The 19,973-nt window shown below is 43.9% G+C and overlaps 2 protein-coding genes across 6 annotated transcripts in view; one reads left to right on the top strand and one right to left on the bottom strand.

Moving 5' to 3' along the window:
• Positions 1-14,452, bottom strand: part of DPH5 (diphthamide biosynthesis 5) — a 78,925-nt gene extending 64,473 nt beyond the window's left edge. The window contains exons 1-2 of the mRNA XM_073593021.1: positions 14,152-14,452; positions 11,562-11,686 (exon numbers count right to left, since the gene is read on the bottom strand). Coding sequence (XP_073449122.1) covers positions 11,562-11,686; positions 14,152-14,286 — 260 coding nt within the window. The 5' untranslated portion in view covers positions 14,287-14,452. The remainder of the gene's footprint in view (positions 1-11,561; positions 11,687-14,151) is intronic.
• Positions 14,453-14,484: 32 nt separating this feature from the next.
• Positions 14,485-19,973, top strand: part of LOC141103434 (uncharacterized oxidoreductase ZK1290.5-like) — a 254,666-nt gene continuing 249,177 nt past the window's right edge. For all 5 annotated transcript variants that reach the window (XM_073593022.1, XM_073593024.1, XM_073593027.1 and 2 more), the window contains exons 1-2: positions 14,485-14,618; positions 14,719-14,794. In XM_073593022.1, coding sequence (XP_073449123.1) covers positions 14,722-14,794 — 73 coding nt within the window. In that variant the 5' untranslated portion in view covers positions 14,485-14,618; positions 14,719-14,721. The remainder of the gene's footprint in view (positions 14,619-14,718; positions 14,795-19,973) is intronic.

Raw genomic sequence — 19,973 nt, 5'->3', positions numbered from 1 at the left:
AACATACCCTGTTTTCTTTGTATTGCTTCCTTGTGTAAAATCCCTGGTGTTCCTGCCAGTCCCTCTGCTTTCCTATTTCAAACTGACCACACTAAGCATGAGAGCAAATCCATCCCAATGGTGTCAGTTTTTTGGCTGTGCATGAAGAACAGCCTAGCAGGGGGCGTGTCCTGGACGTGAAGCTGGGAAGACGTGCAGATCCTGGGCTCTCTACACCCAGCACCAATCTGCCACCATCCACCGCTCACCTACCCCTGGTGAAACCCCAGATCACCTTTTCGGTGTATGGAATACCCCTATCCTGGTCCAGGGGACTATTGTCATTCGTGGCTGGCTGGTCCCGGATCTGTGGCCGACTTCACAGCGTGGTGGCCCCCGCCATCTTGGGGCCTACAGTCCGCACGGCGCTCTTTACATCCTACAGCCGCGATCCGCGCACAGAACACGCTCCTCGGCCTTAACGGCAAGACGGCCTGCCTCAGGAGGACTTTGGAAGGGTTCTAGCCAGGGGGAGGCGTGAGAGACTTCCCTTCGCGGATCCCCCCTGCATCGCGGCCGGCCGTTCTGTTGAGGCCTCCGGACTCGGCCTTGGTTCTCCTCCCGGACCACAGTGAGTACCATCCTCCCACAGTCAACACTCCCTGAGGTGCCCGTCCTCCTGTGAAACATCGCCCGCCCTCAGCTGGGGGTTCTGGGCCTCAACGAAGCTGATCTCACTGGTCCAGCGGCCGCTCCTCAGGAAAGTCCGCGGCTTCGGCCTACACCTGGAGGACGGCGGCCATCTTGGTACTCCAGGGACTCTCAGGCGCAGTTGTTTCTCTCCTGATCCTCAGCTGGCCATTCTTTCACAGATCCTTTGGGGACCACTGGCCCTAATAATCATCCCCTCACAACTATCATAGGGGTACACAGGGCTGCTGACTAACGGCCCCACCAAGCTTAACAGAGTCCTTTTTTTCTATTATGTCAGCTACTTACTAAGAGACTCCTGGGCCCTTGTCTGCTCTCCAAGACCTCCGAAATGTTATGTTAGCTAAGTTCAGCTCCGGAGGTAAGCCTGCCAGAACATTACACTCCTCGAGCACCTCAAGGGCAAAGTGGGCCAGCAGCAGCGTTATTATAAACCACAGTTTGGGCCACGTGAGGGATTAAACATGGAACGTTTTGTTACTAGGCGACAACCCACAACCTTGAATTCCTCCGCGAACCCATTCGCCATAATGGATCCATCCCTAGATACAGAAGATACAGAGGACCCTCAATTGGCCAATACCCAAAACCAAGCTCTCAATCCATCATCCCCACATGAATATCTCACCCCTGATATCCTGGACGCTAAACTACAGCTTTTGCTTCAACAAATTACGCTTAACGTCTCGGCAGAGGTAAGCAAATTGGCTAACGAACTGAGAGGGGAGAAACTAAATTGGGGAACGTACGGACACTCTCGAAAATAAATTTGATGAGATGGTAAGCTATGTACAGGCTATTGAAGAAGAAAATCACAATCTACATCTCTCAGTTTCTCAGTTACAACTTCAACAAGAGGACTTGGAGAACCGAGAGAGGAGACAAAATCTGCGATTCAAAGGAATTCCGGAAACGGTAGGAGACCCTGACCTACGTAAATATCTCTTGGGCCTCTTTAACACTCTGGCCCCCACAGTGGTGGACATAGACTGGTGCCTGGACAGGGCACACCGGTCATTGGGCCCAAAACCTCTGGCTGGAGCTAGGCCCAGGGATGTTATAGTGAAGTTTCACTTTTTTGAAAGCAAAGAGGTGCTGACCTTGGCCACACGTAACAAATCCCAAATTATGTACAAGGGTGTGAAACTGCAGATTTTTAGCGACCTCTCCCCCATCACTCTTGCCAAACGACGGAATCTGCGTCCAATCACCTCTCATCTACAACATCATAAGATTCCATACTACTGGGGTTTCCCCTTCCATCTTGCCGTGTCAAAAGGAGGTACCCAGTACACCCTACTTGACTTACAAGAAGGCGAGGCCTTCCTGAAAAACCTCGGCCTGCCTCCTCTCCCAGAAGAAGATTTGATCCCTCCCACCACCCAGGTCCGTCTACCACCAAATACTTCTAGCTGCATCTGGACACCTGTTCGGGGTAAATCCAAGAAGCACCTCTCTACACCTCAACGTCCATGATCCTCCAACCAACCACCTTGAATCTTCTGTACAGTTCTTCTTTTGGATCCTTTCTTACCCCTTGCCTTCGGTTTCATTCTTGCCTTACAGATGAAACAAAGTTTGCTGCTCTGGTTCTATAACGTTTTATATCTACCCTGTTTCCTGTTCGGGGTAGAATTCTTTTTACCATCCTATGAGGTTCTTCCTCCATAGACTGTGAACAGGTCTCTTAATATCAGTTCTATTTTATATGTTACCAAGTTCATAAGGCGAGCAGCTGGCCCTTCCCTTTTTTCTTATCCAGAGTCTCCTGATGGAAGTCCATACATGCCCCTACCAAGCCTTGGATTATATCCAGGGATCCCTGAGATGCAGTAACATCTCAGGCTTTCAAAAATTTAAGTATTTTGTTTCTTTTTTACGTTTTGTTTGTTGTTTTTTTTCCTTCTTAGAGTTCATCTGTTAACACTCGCATGTCGAGGAGTTGCTGTTAATACCATTCACAGTCAGAAATACACATATTCCTTTGCTGTCAATTTTGTATTGCTCTTTTCCCATACTATACCTACACGAGCCTATTTGAATATAACACGGTCATGGCCCTGAAGATCATGTCATATAATGTTAGGGGCCTGGGTTCTATTGGTAAACGCTGGATGGCTCTGAAGGACTTCAGAGCCTCAGGCGCAGACATAATAATGATCCAGGAAACACACTTTCGGGCAGAGGGTTAATTTAATTTTTCCCCACCTCCTTTCTTGCCTCTGACTCCACGGGCAAGGCGGGAGTGGCAATTTTGATTAGGAAGTCGTGTCCTGTTAAGGTAAAAAAATCCCATGCAGATACCCACGGGAGATTGCTTATTTTAAATTGTGAATATATGTCTGCTTCCTTTACTCTTGTTAATATCTATGCCCCTAATACAGGCCAGATTGAATTTCTAAACAAGATTTTTGAGACCCCTCAATACTGCACACAACCTTTTATGATCATTGGTGGGGACTTTAATTTGGTTATGTCACCCTCTAGAGATAGACAGACCCTCTTCAGTACTGTACCATCCAAAAAAATCTCATCCCAAGCTAATGCTTTTCGTAAATGTATTAGGTCTTGTCGATTTTTCAACTCATGGAGGATCAAACACCCCTCTGCTAAACAATTCACGTTCTATTCCCCAGCTCATAAAATGTACTCACGCCTTAATCATTTTTTCATCTCAGCCCCACTCCTCTCCTACGTAGTCAAGTCTGACATATCCCCCATTACATGGTCAGACCATGCACCCATCACCCTGGATCTAATGCTTTCTCAGGCCTACACCAAATTCTGTCATTGGCATCTTAATGATCACCTCTTACAGTCTGAGGTGTCCCATTCCATTTTGACAAAAAGTTTGGTAGAGTATTTTCAGCTCAACACTGGGTCGGTGTCGGGGGTTTCTACTCTGTGGGAGGCACACAAGGCTGTATTTCGTGGTGCATGCATAGCTGAAAGTTCTCGATTGAGGAGAGATAGAGCTGGACTTCTACAGTCCTTGACATCCGCTCGGATAGCTGCGGAGAAGAGGTTGTTGTGTGCCCCCACGGTGGAGAAATTACGTAAAGTCACCTCCCTTAGGGAACAAATTAAATCAACACAGCTTGACAAGACAGCCAGATCTCTACTCTGGATGAAGCAGAAATTTTATGAATACTCTAATAAACCCCATAGAATGTTAGTCAATAAATTATGCCCATGACCATTCAGTTCATTTCCTGACTATCTCCAACAGGCAGATGGGTCTAGAGCACACTGCCCTCATAAGATGTCCAAAATATTTGATGCATTTTACAGTGGACTCAATAATTGTCTGACCCTGGAGAATCACTTCAACTTCACCCAAGAAAAATTTCAGTCTTTCTTTTCTACCATAAAAATTTCCGAAATTATCTGTAGCAGATTTAGATAGTTTGAACGCGGCCATAACAACTGAAGAACTTCTGTCCATAATTAAGGCTCTCCCGCTACATAAATCACCCGGCCCTGACGGCTTACTATACTCTTACTACAAAACCTTCTTCGACATTCTATCCCCACACATGTTAACTCTGTACGATTCCCTAACTTAAAGGCACTTCCCCACTTCCACACTTTTCTCACTCCTATATCGGTTATTCCAAAGCCTAGTAAGGAACCCTCTATTCCGGATAATTATAGACCCATAGCCCTTCTAAATTCGGACTATAAAATATTTACCAAAATACTTGCATCCCGATTGTCCAGGTTTATCCCCAAACTGATACATAGTGACCAAGTGGGCTTTGTCCCTGGCAGACATGCAGGGGATAACATCCGCCGTACGATAGATCTAATAGATCTCCTGGACAGGTCTTCTCGCTCAGCACTGATTCTAAGTTTAGACGCACAAAAGGCCTTTGACAGGCTGAGTTGGCCTTATATGTTTGCCACCTTAAAAAAGTATGGTTTTAGTGGTCCTTCCTTAAAAGCTTTGGAGGCTCTTTATGCGAATGTTACGGCTCAAGTGCGGATGTCATCCTTCCTATCCCCCAGTTTTCCCATGACAAACGGAACTCGGCAGGGGTGCGCCCTATCACCATTACTTTTTATTTTATGTTTAGAACCCCTAGCTGAGTCCATCCGCTCTCATCCGGACATTCGGGGGGTTGTGATGCGGCAGGGGGAATATAAATTGTCGCTTTTTGCAGATGACATCCTGCTTACCATTACCAACCCGTTATTCTCTCTCTCCTCGCTACATAAACTACTGGCTTCCTTTGGTGCCATATCAGGCTATAAAGTTAATACTTCCAAAACAGAAGCCCTCCCCATACAGTTAACACCATCTCAAATATCCCAGCTCAAAGACCCATACCCCTATAAATGGTGCAATGCCTCTCTCAAATATTTGGGTGTCCTTCTTACCCCCTCATACTCATCCCTCTACTCTGCTAACTTTCCCCCTTTGATTCTAGATATTATCAAATCCCTGTCGACCTGGTCGAAGTATCCTCTGTCCCTATTAGGTAGGATTAACGTCCTTAAAATGTCTATTTTACCCCGATTGCTTTACCACTTTGAAACACTACCGGTTGCCCTGCCTTCTTCTCAGCTAAAAGCACTTCAGAGGAGTTTCCTAAAATTCATATGGGAAGGTAGGGCTCATCGCATTGCAAGCTTGGAGGTTTTCTCCCTAAGATCCCTCCCTAAGGGGGGGTCTGGGAGCACCAGACATTGCTAAATATTACTTTGCTACACACTTAAGGGCCATTACTTCATGGTCCTCATACACCAAATCAGTGGACTGCCATTGAAAAAGGAGTGTTATACCCGGTTCACCCGTGCTCCTTGATATGGGGCACCCCTCACTGCCTGGATCCCATATATAAGCGTCAGTGCACTGCTCCAATTACCTTTACCCTAACTATCTGGCGTAAATGCTCCAAGACCTATCCTCTCACCTCACCTTGCCCTCCTTTAGCGAACGTTCTGTTCAACCCATTTATACCAGACAGTATGTCCCTGGGTAGGGTCTTCCATGGCTCCATGCACCTCTTTTTCAGTTACGAAATTTGGTCCATCCCATCACACGTAGATTACATACCTTCAATACTTTATGTGAGAAATTTGATATACTTTCCCATCTTTTCCATTTTTATCTACAGGTTAGACACTTCTTTCATTCTCAAAATTCAACCCCGACCCTCGATAACCCAACCGCCTTTGAACATTTATGTGCTCCGGGCCCACATCAACGACATTTAATATCCTGTATCTATCGCATCCTCCATGAGTCGTCTCGTTTGGAGGAGACCATGCACCACTATATGAAAAGATGGTCACATCTATTGGCCCGACCTATTACAATACAGCTATGGGACAAGATTTGGTCTTCTGTTTTCAAATCCTCCAAGTGTGTCACTCAAAGGGAGACATCCATTAAGATTCTTATGTTCTGGTATAAGACCCCTGATGTAATTCATAAACACGACCTTTCAGTTTTGCCGCACTGCTGGCGATGCGGAACTGGCATAGGTTCCTTGTTTCATATTTTTTGGCAATGTTCTCTGTTTCAACCCTTTTGGTACGATGTGAACAAACTCATACAGAAGGTGGTGGATGTGACCCTTCCACTAGATCCCTTAAATTGCTTGCTAGGCCTCCCTATTCCAGGCATACCCAAAAAAAATACCGGTTAATCTCTTACATCCTGCTAGCTGCCAAACGGCTTCTTCCATTATGCTGGCTGTTCAGTACACCCCCTCCATGGTCTAGACTTTTGCAATTAGTGGCTGAGATCCGGAGGATGGAGTTCCTAACGGCATCTGTACATGATTCCATTCCCCAATTTACTAAAATATGGGAGCCCTGGGATCTATCGGAATATGGGACCCACGCATCAACCACCGCTTCCTAATCTTATATTTATATTAACATAACGGTGTCTCTGTTTATTCTCTCTCCCCCTTTCCCCATTGCTAAATATGCCAATGGATGCTGTAATGGTCTTGCATTGATTATTTACTTCCCTCCCAAAAGTCTTTACTCTTCTTATATTCTTGACTGTGCTCTGCTTTTGGATTCTAATATACACCTATGAGTTGTTTATAATTTTTAATAAGTGATACAGTAGACCCCTGTGTCCTGTATCTGTGGACATTACTTATATTCACCTACGTGTTCTACATTGTCTTCTTCTTGTATGTTTGTTAACATTGCATTTTCCCTACTGGTTTAATGTACAATGTGTAACGAGTTTGCATGTATCTCCTTTACAACCCAATAAAAATACAATTTTTTTTTAAAAAGAACAGCCTAGCAGTAATCATTGTGTTGTGCCAGCAGGGAAGGCTCCCATTCCCATTCATGGTTTGCCTAACTATCTATCTATACAGTGCCTTTAAAAAGTATTCATACCCCTTGAAATTTTCCACATTTTGTCATGTTACAACCAAAAACGTAAAATGTATTTTATTGGGATTATGTGATAGACCAACACAAAGTGCCACATAATGGTGTAGTGGAAGGAAAATGATAAATGGTTTTCAAAATTTGTTACAAATAAATATGTGAAAAGTGTGGCGTGCATTTGTAGTCAGCCACCCTGAGTCAATACTTTGTAGAACCACCTTTCACTACAATTACAACTGCAGGTCTTTTTGGGGATGTCTCTACCAGCTTTGCACCTCTAGAGAGTGAAATTTTTGCCCATTCTTTGCAAAATAGCTCAAGCTTTGTCAGATTGGATGAAGAGCGTCTGAACAGCAATTTTCAAGTCTTGCCACAGATTCTCAATTGGATTTAGGTCTGGACTTTGGGCCATTCTAACACATGAATAAGATTTGATCTAAACCATTCCACTGTAGCTCTGGCTGTATGTTTAGGGCCGTTGTCCTGCTGGAAGGTGAACCTCCGCCCCAGTCTCAAGTCTTTTGCAGACTCTAATGCCATGTACACACGACCTGTTTTGCCGTCGGAATAAAGGTTTCTCCGACAGAATTCCATTCAAGCAGTCTTGCCTACACACGGTCAACCCAAGGTCCGACCAAAGTCCGACCGTCCAGAACGCGGTGACGAACAGCAAGTACGAGGGGACTAGAAAAAGGAAGTTCAATAGCCAGTAGCCAATAGCTTCCGTCTTGTACTTGCTTCACAGCGTCGTTTTTGGTCCGTCGGAACAGCATACAGACAAATCGGTTTTCCTGATAGGAATTGGTTCCGTCGGAAATATGTAGAACATGTTCCATTGCTAGGTCCATCAGAATTTTCAAAAAAATAAGTCCGATGAGGCCTACACACGATCGGAATAGACAATGAAAAGCTTCCGTCTGACTTTCTGTCGGACATTCTGCTCGTGTGTACGCGGCTTGATTTGATTAGATATGGGATTTGTACTGCACCGAATGCGATCCGTTAGGAGTGCGTCTAGGCGCACAAAGACCCTAAAATCAAGTGAGATTTCCAAAAGAACATTAAAAAAGGAGCCTAGGATGCCCAATATGAAAGAACTAGAGTAAAAAACAGAGAAGAACTGGGGGGGGGGTTGGGGAATTGCGACTAACCCTCCAGATGGGGGAGGAAAAAATGAGCATACAAAATCCATGTTTTTGTTTCTACGATTTCTATTCTTCATCAGATTATCCCTAGGCCTGGATAAAGAGGAAGGTTTTTAAACCCTTCCTGAAACTCAGGAGGGAGGGTAGGGACTTTAGAGATGCTGGAAGGGAGTTCCACAGCTCATTGCCCTTTGTAACCAGGCGTCTGTTACCAGTAAATTTTAGTCTGCTGATTGTCGGTTCTGTGAGAAGTAGGTTGGCTGATCGGAGTGGTCTTAACGATACATGGTGAGGGGTCCATTCAGACAAATAAATTGGGCCCAGTTTCCGGTGTGCCCTATACATATAGCACAATGCCTTTAATAGTACTCGATGGCGATAGGGAGCCAGTGCAATTTTTCCAGCACGGGAGAGATGTGGTCTGTTCTGGCGCATCCGGAGACCAGGCTAGCAGCTTGATTCTGAATTGCTTGCAATTTTTTTTTTGCCACTTCAATGGAAGTCAAAGAAAAAAGATGTTAGAGCAATCCAAGCAAGAATGCACAAGGCCCTGTACAAGAGTTAGCCGTTTTTTGTAAGAAAACAGATCTTTAATTTTCCGGAGTCTCTGTATATAAAAGTTGGAGTTTTTGATACAGAGTTTTGCATGAGGTATAAAAGACAGGCAGGGATCAAAGATGATACCTAGGTTCCTGACCTGTTTTGCCGGCGTTGGGATGGGGCAGAATGAAGTGGGCCCAGGCCAAGAGAAAATTGGTGGTTGATTGAGGACCCACCAGCATCACCTCGGTCTTTGCTTCATTAAGGCCTAGTTTGTTGTCGGCCATCCATTTTTGTATGTGAAGGAGGCCATTTCTCAGTTGTAGGTGCATATTTGGCCCATTGTCAGCGTCAGCCAGGATCTGCGTGTCATCTGTGTAGATCTGGCATGCTAATTTGTGTGTGGCAATAATGTCAACAAGTGGGCGCATATAGCAGTTGAATAGCAGGGGCGACAATTCCGAGCCCTGCGGGGCTCCATAGAGAAGTGGTTCCACTGCCGAGCTGCAAGCGTTCATCCGCACTTGATGGGTCCTATCCGTGAGAAAGGAGTTGATCTAACGAAGGACAGTGCCACTACATCCAAAAAGGTATTCCATGCGGTCTCCCAGGCTTAACAGGTTTTCTTCTAAGATTTGTATTTGGCTCCATCCATCTTCCCATCAACTCTGACCAGCTTTCCTGTCCCTGCTTAGGAAAAACATCCCCACAACATGATGCTGCCACCACCATGTTTTACGGTGGGATGGTGTGTTCAGGGTGATGTGCAGTGGTAGTTCTGCTTTTAGGCCAAAAAGTTAAATTTTGGTCTCAACTGACCAGAGCACCTTTTTTCAAATATTTGCTGTGTCCTCCACATAGCTTCTTGCAAGCTGCAAACGGAACTTTCTATTACTTTCTTCTCGCCACCCTTCCATAAAGGCCAGATTTGTGGAGTGTATGACTAATAGTTGTCCTGTGGACAGATTCTCCCATCTGAGCTGTAGATCTCTGCAGATCCTCCAGAGTTACCATGGGCCACTTTGCTTCTCTAAATAATGCTCTCCTTGCCCGGCCTGTCAGTTTAGGTGGATGGCCATGTCTTGGTAGGTTTGCAGTTGTGCCATACTCTTTCCATTTTCAGATGATGGATTGTACAGTGCTCAGTGGGATGTTCAAAGCTTGGGATATATATATATTTTTTAATAACCTAACTCTGCTTTAAACTACTCCACAACTTTATCCCTGACCTGTCTGGTGTGTTCCTTGGCCTTCATGATGCTGTTTGTTCACTAAGGTTCTCAAACAAACCTCTGAGGGCTTCACAGAACAGCTATATTTATACTGAAATTAAATTACACACAGGTGGACTCTATTTACTAAGTAGGTGACTTCTCTAGGCAATTGGTTCCACTAGATTTTAGTTAGGGGTATCGGAGTAGAGGGGCTGGATTCAAATGCAAGCCACACTTTTCAGATATTTGTAAAAAAATTGAAAAATCATTTTACATTTTCCTTCCACTTCACAATCAGGTGCCACTTTGTGTTGGTCTATTACATAAAATCCCAATAAAATACATTTACGTTTTTGGTTGTAAACATGAAAAAATAAGACCTTTTGACCTCAGAGGAACCCTTGGGGCCCCATTCACATTTTTGCGATTTATAGCACGTGTCACAACAATCAATGCATGCGCACAGCTTTGCAATTGTTTTCAATTGACTAGTTCACACCCACGCTCAGCATTACCATGCATTGACCAAAATAAGGCAGGTGTAGTTTTTAGAGCAGCAACATGCATTTTTGGCTGGTGAACCCAGCCTGAAATCCTTTTTAAAGTATTACTAAACCCACAACAGTAAAATTTGTATATGCAGTAAAGCATGCTTGTTCTACTTGATGTGGAACCTAAGGGGTTAATCCTGCGCATTGTGTAAAAAGGCTATTTGATCCTTTCTTCTCTGATCCTCCCCTTCTTCCACTGTCCCCAATCTGTCTCCTGATAGTACAGAGCCTTGGAGGCACTCTGCACATGCTCAGTTTGGTGTGTATTGCTAGAGAGTTTTTTTTTTCTTGGGAGAGTACATGTGATCAGCACAGGGCCAATCAGCACTGTCCAGACAGAGGGTCAAGAGTCATGCAGCCTCATATGACCATCACAGCAGAATGAAAACTCCTCCTGCAAGCTTTACCAGTGCTCAGCCGGACACTGATAGAAGTCACAAGACTGCTATATACTGCTGATGAGAAAAGATATTTAGCAGTTTATATTTACAAAAATAATTGCGTTCTGTGTACTGTGGGAGACCAGATATAGTAAATGCAGGGCCCTGGGCTTAGTAACACTTTAATTCTTGGGGAAATGCTGCAAAAAACTATGTCTACAAGATCAGGAAGTTATAGATATAATAACAAAAGAATAAATAAACTGGCATACTCAGAGTATGACACCCTGTGCGTTCCTCTGCGGTTCACATGCGATCCAGGTGCAGTGCTATTTCAGCCCATTTATTTGAATAAAATAAATAAAACCGAGACAACTACAGACATTGGTGGTTAAGCCCCCGTTCGAACCGGAGTGACTTGTCATGGAATTTGACAGGTCAAAATCGCATGACAAGTCACAGCCTATTGTCGGCAATGGCACTGTTCAAATATGTGCGACGCCAACTTTGAGGTGCCGCATCAATTTGAAAAAGTAGTTCCTGCACTACTTCTGGCGATTTCAGGTGCGACTTCCAAGCTGAACTGCAGCTTTGAAATTGTGCGATTTCACAAAGTCGCACAATTTCAAAGCTGCATTCAATCTGAACGAGGGCTAAAAGGTATTTCGGACTTACCCAAAAGGATCACCAACCACCAGGAAGGCTATGTCACTAACAGCGGCATCTCTGAGGATTTCATCCGCATCTTGTTCTACAGTTTCCCTGTCAGCAAGGATCAGCTCACGGCCATAATATTCCTCCTAAAGAAATTGAGCAGATAAACATTCATTTTTGTATTATTGAAAGATGCAATCTCTTATAATGTACCACCGTTTTTAGTAGATATTAATGTGGTATAAAAAAAAAAATTCCTGTCCAATTGTTTTAAAAGATGGAGGTAGACAGAAGACTAATTATTATTGTTAGAGAGGGTCTGCTTTAGGGCCAGTTCACACCATAGAAACGCAGTCCATATGTGTTCCAGATGCTTTTCTGCATGTGTGTTTTTGATGCGTTCCAGTGCATTTTTTCTTAACCTTAAATAAGGACATGTGTGTTGCAGTGCGTTTTTGGTGCATTTAGGTGAATTTCGGTGTGTTTTACAGCGTTTAAGTACAGTCCAGTGCAGGAAAAAATTAGCATGTTCAAATTTTTTTTTTCTGGAACTGGAACGCGCTAAAACTGCAAACAGTGGTGTGAACTGTGCCATTGAAAGCCATATAACCTACTTTCCATGCATTTTTGATGCAGAAAAAAAAATGCACTGGACTGTATGTGGTGTGAACTTAAGGTATAATCAAAAGGAAAAACTTTTTTGGAAAGAGTGGAGAAAGAGAAAAGCCCTGTCAGGTTTTTATTACCATCTGTGCTCCCATTAGCCCACGTTCACATTGAATGTAGCTTTGAAATCGTGCAACTTCATCTGAAATCGCACGATTTTAAAGCCACATTTCAGTGCGACTTCAGGTGCGATTTGAAAGACATCTGTGTGACTTCATGCACAGGGGTCTATAGAAGTCGCACCTGAAAAATCGCCAAAAGTAGGAACTGCTTTCAAATTTGAAATTGCTGCGGTGCCCCAAAAGTTCAGATTGTAATGGTACCATTGCTGGCAATAGGCTGTCACTTGTCAAATCGCATGACTAATTGCTCCATTGCGAACAAGGGCTTGGAGAGATTCACCCTCTCTATTAGTCCCGTTTACCATTTTCACCAAAAGTGAATGTAAATCCCAAATTGGGGTTGTCACGAAAATAGTAATAGTGGGAAATCTTCCAATGGGGACAACTAGTGATGAGCTCCGGCCAATCCCGCATGTGTGATCTCAGCAGGGGGCTGTCACCTGTAAGGGCCAATCATCTGAAGCCGGGGCATTCCCAGCCCCTCATATCTGCAAAGGCGTGCATGCACCTGCCTATGGGATGGGGAATACCCTGGGTGCCCTCACACACGTGAATTCAGATCCTAGTCCAAACATGCCCAAGCTCATCACTAGAGACAACCAGGGATTCCCCCACTTTGTAGGGACAGCCTCTCACTTCCTGTTCTGGCTATGCGACAGGAAGTGAAGGGAAATCTCCCCAATGGGACACAGATTGCAAACAAAACTCACTAACAGGGGGTATAGCCCTCCCTTAGTTTTACTTTAACCACTTGCTGACCAGCCGCCGTCATTATACTGCAGCAGGATGGCTCTATTACACAAAATGCTGTAGCTGTACATCGGTTAGTGTAATAGATACAGTGGGTGTGCGCGTGCCCCGATGCGTGTGACAGGCGGCCGCAATGTCCACCGGCCACCCGCGATCGCTCCACAGAGAGCTAGAACAGGGATCTGTCAACAGAACAAACAGATCCCCGTTCTGACAGGGGAGTAGAGAGATTGTCTGTTCCTAGTGATCAGGAACAGCGATCTATCTCTACTCCCAGTCAGTCCCCTCCCCCCACAGTTAGAAACACCTCCCAGGGAACACATTTATCCCCTTGATCCCCACTAGTGTTAACCCCTTCCCTGCCAGTGACATTTACACAGTAATCAGTGCATTTTTATAGCACTCATCGCTGTATAAATGTCAATGGTCCCAAAAAAGTGTCAAAAGTGTCTGATCTGTCCGCCACAATGTCGCAGTCCCACTAAGAAACACTGAACACCGCCATTACTAGTGAAAAAAAATAAAATAAAATGCCATAAATCTATCCCCTATCTATAAACCAATCAATATACGCTTATTTTTTTACCAAAAATATGTAGAAGAATATATTTTTTTTTGGGGGGGGGGGGATATTAATTATATCAAAAAGTAAAAAAAAATTGCTTTTTTTTTTTTCCAAAATTGACGCTTTTTGTTTATAGCGCAAAAGATAAAAACCACAGAGGTGATCAAAAACCACCAAAAGAAAGCTCTATTTGTGGGGGAAAAAAAAAAAAAAAAGGACGTCAATTTTGTTTGAGTACAGCGTCATATGACCGCGCAATTGTCAGTTAAAGCGATGCAGTGCCGTATCGCAAAAGATGGCCTGGTCATTAAGGGGGTAAATCCTTCCGGTCCTTAAGTGGTTAGGAGCATATCCACCCAGGACAATGATTTATTGGATAAAATACTATAATATTATTACAGATCACCGCCCCCCATACAAAGTGATGCTCAGAGGTCAGTACTCCATCCATCCTCCATTATAAATACAACAATCAGTAATAGAGAGAAGTGCAGAGAATGGCTCCTACCAGGTGCTCCTTGCCCACGGTGAGTATGGAGGTGTATGCCTCCAGGTAGACCCGGGCACAGCTCCTGATCACCTCCAGGCCCCTGACTGTCACATCCTTGGCATCCCCCAGACCTAACCCAATGAGGTACAGCATAGTCCTCCCGGCTGGAGAAGGATAGCAGCGATGGATTGCACACCCGGAAGATAACCCTGTACATAAGCTGGCATATATTTCTCCTGCCTGTCCCCACGCTGACAGCTACGGGACGACGCCACTATACGGCTGCGGTAAACAACGCCCTTTGACCTCCGTACTGTAAAGTTGTCCATGTTAACTACTGGCACAGTTCTAGGCAGCTTTACGGCGGCCGCCATCTTTACTCCTGCTACGGCGACGCTGGCTGTGCGATCGCCGGCGGCCTTGTTTGTTGAGGGCAAGGCTTTGCATAGTTTCAGTAGTGGTCTGCCGACAAGATCACCCTCTAGGTAACAGATTCATGAAACTATGGCATTGTACTTGGAGTTATAATTATGTTTGTTGGGTGTGAAAAAAAGTTTTCTAACTTGTATTTGATACTTTACACAGGTAATGGACATGGAAGTCCCCATATACCCCACTGTGCCACTCTCCAATGGGCAGAAGATCCCAATCCTGGGTTTGGGTAAGTCTTGTGTTAAAGCCGACCTTAAGGCTGCATTCACATCTGAGCATTTTCAGCTCATAAAACGCTCATCTCAAAAGTTCCAACAAGCAAAATCCCATTCGTTTAAAGGGCTCCTGTTCATATCTGAGCGTTCTGTCGCCTGAAGCTGAAAAAAGTACAGGAGCTTCTTTATAGGCAGGTTACAGGCGTTTTGCTGCTTTTTTACATGGTTGACCTTTGGATCTCAAAACACCTGTACAAAAACGCCAGAAAGACATCCTAAAAAAGGCCTGAAAACGATACGCTCAGGTGTGAATGCAGCCTCACTCAGTAGATGAACCGGGTGCTATCGCATTCCTCTCCTCCGCCACAATGTAAAAATCTTTATTTGTGTAAAGGAAATGTGTAAGTTCTGTATATAATTGTATTGTATTTTGTATGTATCGCACACTGCCCTCACTGTGCACACAGCACTAATAATGTTTTCATTACATGTTTGCATTCTTTTGAGTCCTGACTAGAATTAGCCTGCAAATGTTACGCCCCTCGTTACCATACTTAATTGTAATATTAATGTGATACCTACGTAATCATGTGTATAAAAACCTTCAATTGCGTCATAATAAAGCAGAACAGTTATTTGTAAATATGCTGAATGTATCTTTTGTGTCTGTTCCCTACTGCAGTAGTATTATTAATTTGAAACCACTAATCAATATGAGGATAGGAGTTGACTATCTATAAATTTCCAGGTCAATTTGTCTTAGTTTTTTCTTTTCTTTTTTTTTTTTTTTTTTTTTTTAGTCCACCCTGCCCCTGGCCGCCATTCTTGCTTTTTGGGATATGTATGTATCCCAGGAGGCTTCGGGTTCCATACAGCGGCTGGAGGAGGGTGTACCCGGAGGCACAACAAATAATTATATCAGAAATTTTGATTTGTCAAAATGAATTGAAGGGGGATCTTCTAGTGGGGGCACTTGTTCCACAAGGGGTGGTAAAACCATGCAGTTGGGGCTTGGTTTTGTGGCCCTCTGATGGCCCACCTGAACATAGCCATGCAGGCACTTAGGTCTGTACACATGCTGTGGCTGTGACATTGTGCTTCACTGCCTTGGCAAAATGGTAAAGTGTTTGTTAACCCAACATTTCAAATCCTTGATCTATATGTTACCATGTACTTGTAGTAAAAAGTCTTCTCTTCTCTTTGTATTGCTCCTTTTGTGTGAAATACCTGGTAAACCTGCGAGTCCCTCTGCTTTTCTTTTTCAAACTGACCACACTAGGCATGAGAGCATATCCATCTCAGCGTGGTCAGTTTTCTGGCTGTGCAGGAAGGACAGCCTACCTTTCCTCCAAAGATCAGACTTCTGTTGACACGCCCCCACTGCACAGCTATTCACTGGGGCGATCAATGTCCTGCTGTTTCTCTCCCTCCTGCAGACAACCCCCGCTTCGTAGTCTCCACCCACACCTCTCTAAGCCCCTTATGCAGCTGAGAACACAAATATTTTGCCTTGCCTCTCTATTTTAAACTGAATGGCATTACCAGCACTGAACGCGACCCATGCAAGTCTGTGATGCTGCGCTGCAACCGCCACAATGCATGATTGCAGCATGGCATGGAAGAACTTACAGTTAAATCAGGCTGTGAGGAGGTGACATAACACCTCCTCACTGCTAGTCAAATACATTTGAAAAGGGACCCACCACGGATTGCTTTTCAGAGGGGGGACAAGGGCTGCTGCACATTTGAACAAGCCCTAAAAAAAGTTTTCCTGTCATTTGGAGAGATTTCCTGTCACTTCCTGAGGAAGTGAAGGTCTGTGACCAATAGGGCACAGACAGCAAAAAAAAGATGACCTTTTCACTAAAATACACTATGCTGTCTATGTGTCCCACTGTGCTGTTTTCAAATATCACCATTGGTTTTAGTTCACATGTCAAATCGCATGCCAAATCAGACCCTTTTGCCGGCAATAACACCGGCCTTATCGGTGCGACGCCGACTTTGTGGCACCGCACCGGATACCCAAAAGTAGTTTCCGCACTACTTTTGCCGACTTCGGGGCCGATTTCAATAGACATCTGTGCATGAACCCGCACAGATGTCTCTCAAATCACCCTCAAAGTTGCACTGAAATGCCGCTTTGAAATCAAGCGAGTTCAACTGAACTCGCACGATTTCAAACTAGCCCTCAGTGTGAACGTGGGCTCTAAGTGGTTGTAAACTCTCACATATACCCAGTGAAGTGACTGGCCTCAGGTGATACACAGAGATGAAACTAATTCTCCTGCATAAGTTGTACCTGTTTTTATACAGCCACCTTTCCCCTACATCCATTCAAAGTGCAGAATGTACACAAGATCTCTCAGCTCAGAAAAGCAGGGGGTGGAGAGCTGAAGTTACATCAGTGAGGAGAGTCCTGAGAGCTGATTGGAGGGAAGGGACCTACCTCCCTTCATACAGCACACAGGAACAGAGCTGAGGTTGTAAATCTGTCTGCGCACCCCCCTGTCACCTTTTTCTCTTGGTGTCACAAAAACTCGCCAGAAGTGATTCATGCTGATAGCAGAGGAACAAAGCAGCAGATAGAAATGACACTTAGTGCATTGTAGGTTTATTGAGACAAATACACATTATAGAGGGATATGCTTTGTTCATATTTCATGTCTGAGGTTTACAACCACTTTAATGTCTTGCCAGTAGGACTCTCCTAACATTCGACACTCGCTCCCAGCATCACATGAGTGAGCTCGCTTCTGCTTTCCAAACCTGCACATGCGTAGTGCACTCTCTCTTACCCTAGGCCACTGTTGCTGTAGGTTAGGGAGACTGCACTGTGCATGTGCAAAGATTTAAAACGTCTTTCACGTTGTCATTGTGGAGTATTGTTTGTAGAATTTTGAGGAAAATAACAAATTTAATCAGTTTTGGAATAAGGTTGTAACATAAGAAAATGTGGAAAAAGTGAAGCGCTGTGAATACTTTCCAGATGCACTGTATGTAATATGAAGATCTACCTATAATAAGGCTTACCTGTAGGTACTGGAAATATCTCCTAAACTTGCACAGTTCAGGAGATATTTACCATACACATTTGCGCCAACGTCATCGGTGCATGTGCACTGAAGAAAGGGCATGATAGTCCCCCCCCACACTCCGTCCAGTCACAGAGCCTCGGCCCTGGAAGGAAGAGGGGTGAAGATGGACGCGGCCACCAACATTTGCAGATAAGTGGCACATAATGGGCTAGTATGCGATGCATACTAGCCCATTATGCTTTTACTTTGCAGGGAACAAAGGAGGAAGTCAGGGTTTACTTCCTCTTTAAATCTGATGGTGATAGTACAGTCAGATTGTAATGTGTGTGTGTGTGTGTGTGGTGAGCATTAGACAGCATTGCGCGATTTTGTGAAAAGGTTACCTTAGCTTGGATTCACATACAATCATGGCCAAAAATATTGGGACCCCTGCATTTTCGTCAGATAATGCACAACTTTGCCCGGAAAATTGTTGCAATTACAAATGTTTAGGTATTCTCGTGTTTATTTCTTTTGCTTGTATTGGTATGACACAAAAATGTGGAGAAACAAATAGCCAAATCTGACACATTCCAAACACAACTTCAAAAATGGACTTGACCAAATTATTGTCTCTCAATTGGAAAAAATAACTGGAATTTGCTTCCTGTAACCATCAATGTTTCTTACACCTCTCTACTGGAATTTCGGACCACTCTCCTTTCGCCAATTGCTCCAGGTCTCTCAGATTGGAAGGATTCCTTTTCCCAACTGCTGTTGAGATCTCTCCACAGGTGCTCTATGGGATTTAGATCTGGACTCATTGCTGGCAAGTTCAGTACTCTCCAGCGCTTTGTCTTAAACCATTTCTGGGTGCTTTTTGACGTGTGCTTTGGGTCATTCTCCTGCTTGCTGTAAAACCCATAACCTTTGACGGAGACCCAACTTTCTGATGCTGGGCCCTACATTACACCCAAGAATTCTTTGGTAGTCTTCAGATTTCATACTGCCATGCACACGGTCAAGACATCCAGTGCCTGAAGCAGCAAAGCAACCCCAAAACATCAGTGCACCTCCACCATGCTTGACTGTAGAGACTGTATTCTTTTCTTTAATCTTTTCTCTGCCAGGCCCTGTGCTCAACTGTTAAAATGGTCTGGCCATTGTTTTTTTTTCTTCCTTACAGCTTTTAGAGTTTGTAAAAGACCCCCAAAATATATATATTCTGATAGCACATGAGCAGTAGAATAAAAAAAAAGGTGCTACTGATTTTTAAGGCCCCGCAATATTTCCGCAAATGTTTATCAAAGCAATACAATACACTAAAATCATTATTAGCAGATAAAAACACAAATGTTACAAAATTCCCACTAAATATAAAAGCTAGCCTGTATTGAGTTAATAAATAACAAATATTTGTAAATTTTAACTTGTGCCTTTTTGCAAAATGGTGAAAATCTAACCTACACAAAAATGTAAATATCCAAATTCCTCTAAATATCTGGAAGTTTTATTTTTTTCACTTACAGCTTCCAGGGTATAAAGAAGACCCCCCAAACCATATATTTTCTGAAAGCACATGACCTATAGAATAAAAAGAAGGTGCTACTGATTTTTAAGGCCCTGCAATATTTGCGCAAATGTTTATCAAAAAATATTTGAACTAAAATTATTCTTAGAGGAAAAAAACACAGTACCTTTGACAAAATTCTTGCTAAATTCCTACTAAATATAGAAGCTGAACCTGTGTTGAGTTAATAAATAACAAATATGTGTACATTTTAAATTGCTCTTGTTTGCAAAATGATTAAAAAAATTAAAAAATCGATCGTACACAAAAATGTAAATATCCAAATTTCTCAAAAAATCTAGAGGTGTTCATTTTTCACTTATGGGGCGTACACACGGTCGGACTTTTCGGCTACAAAAGTCCGACGGACGCCGACGGACCAAATCCGGCGGACAATCCGATCGTGTGTGGGCTTCCCCGGACTTTCAGCGGACTTTTCCAGTCGCAAATCTGACGGACTTTAGATTTGGAACTTGCTTCAAATCTTTACGTCGTAACTCCGCCGGACCCAGAAATCCGCTCGTCTGTATGCTAGTCCGACGGACAAAAACCAACGCTAGGGCAGCTATTGGCTACTGGCTATCAACTTCCTTATTTTAGTCCGGT

This window comes from Aquarana catesbeiana, linkage group LG07, assembly GCF_042186555.1.
Source record: "Aquarana catesbeiana isolate 2022-GZ linkage group LG07, ASM4218655v1, whole genome shotgun sequence".
In the NCBI taxonomy this organism is placed as follows: domain Eukaryota; kingdom Metazoa; phylum Chordata; class Amphibia; order Anura; family Ranidae; genus Aquarana; species Aquarana catesbeiana.
The sequence above is the reverse complement of the archived record's forward strand: the minus strand, read 5'-3'. Positions and strand labels throughout refer to the sequence as shown.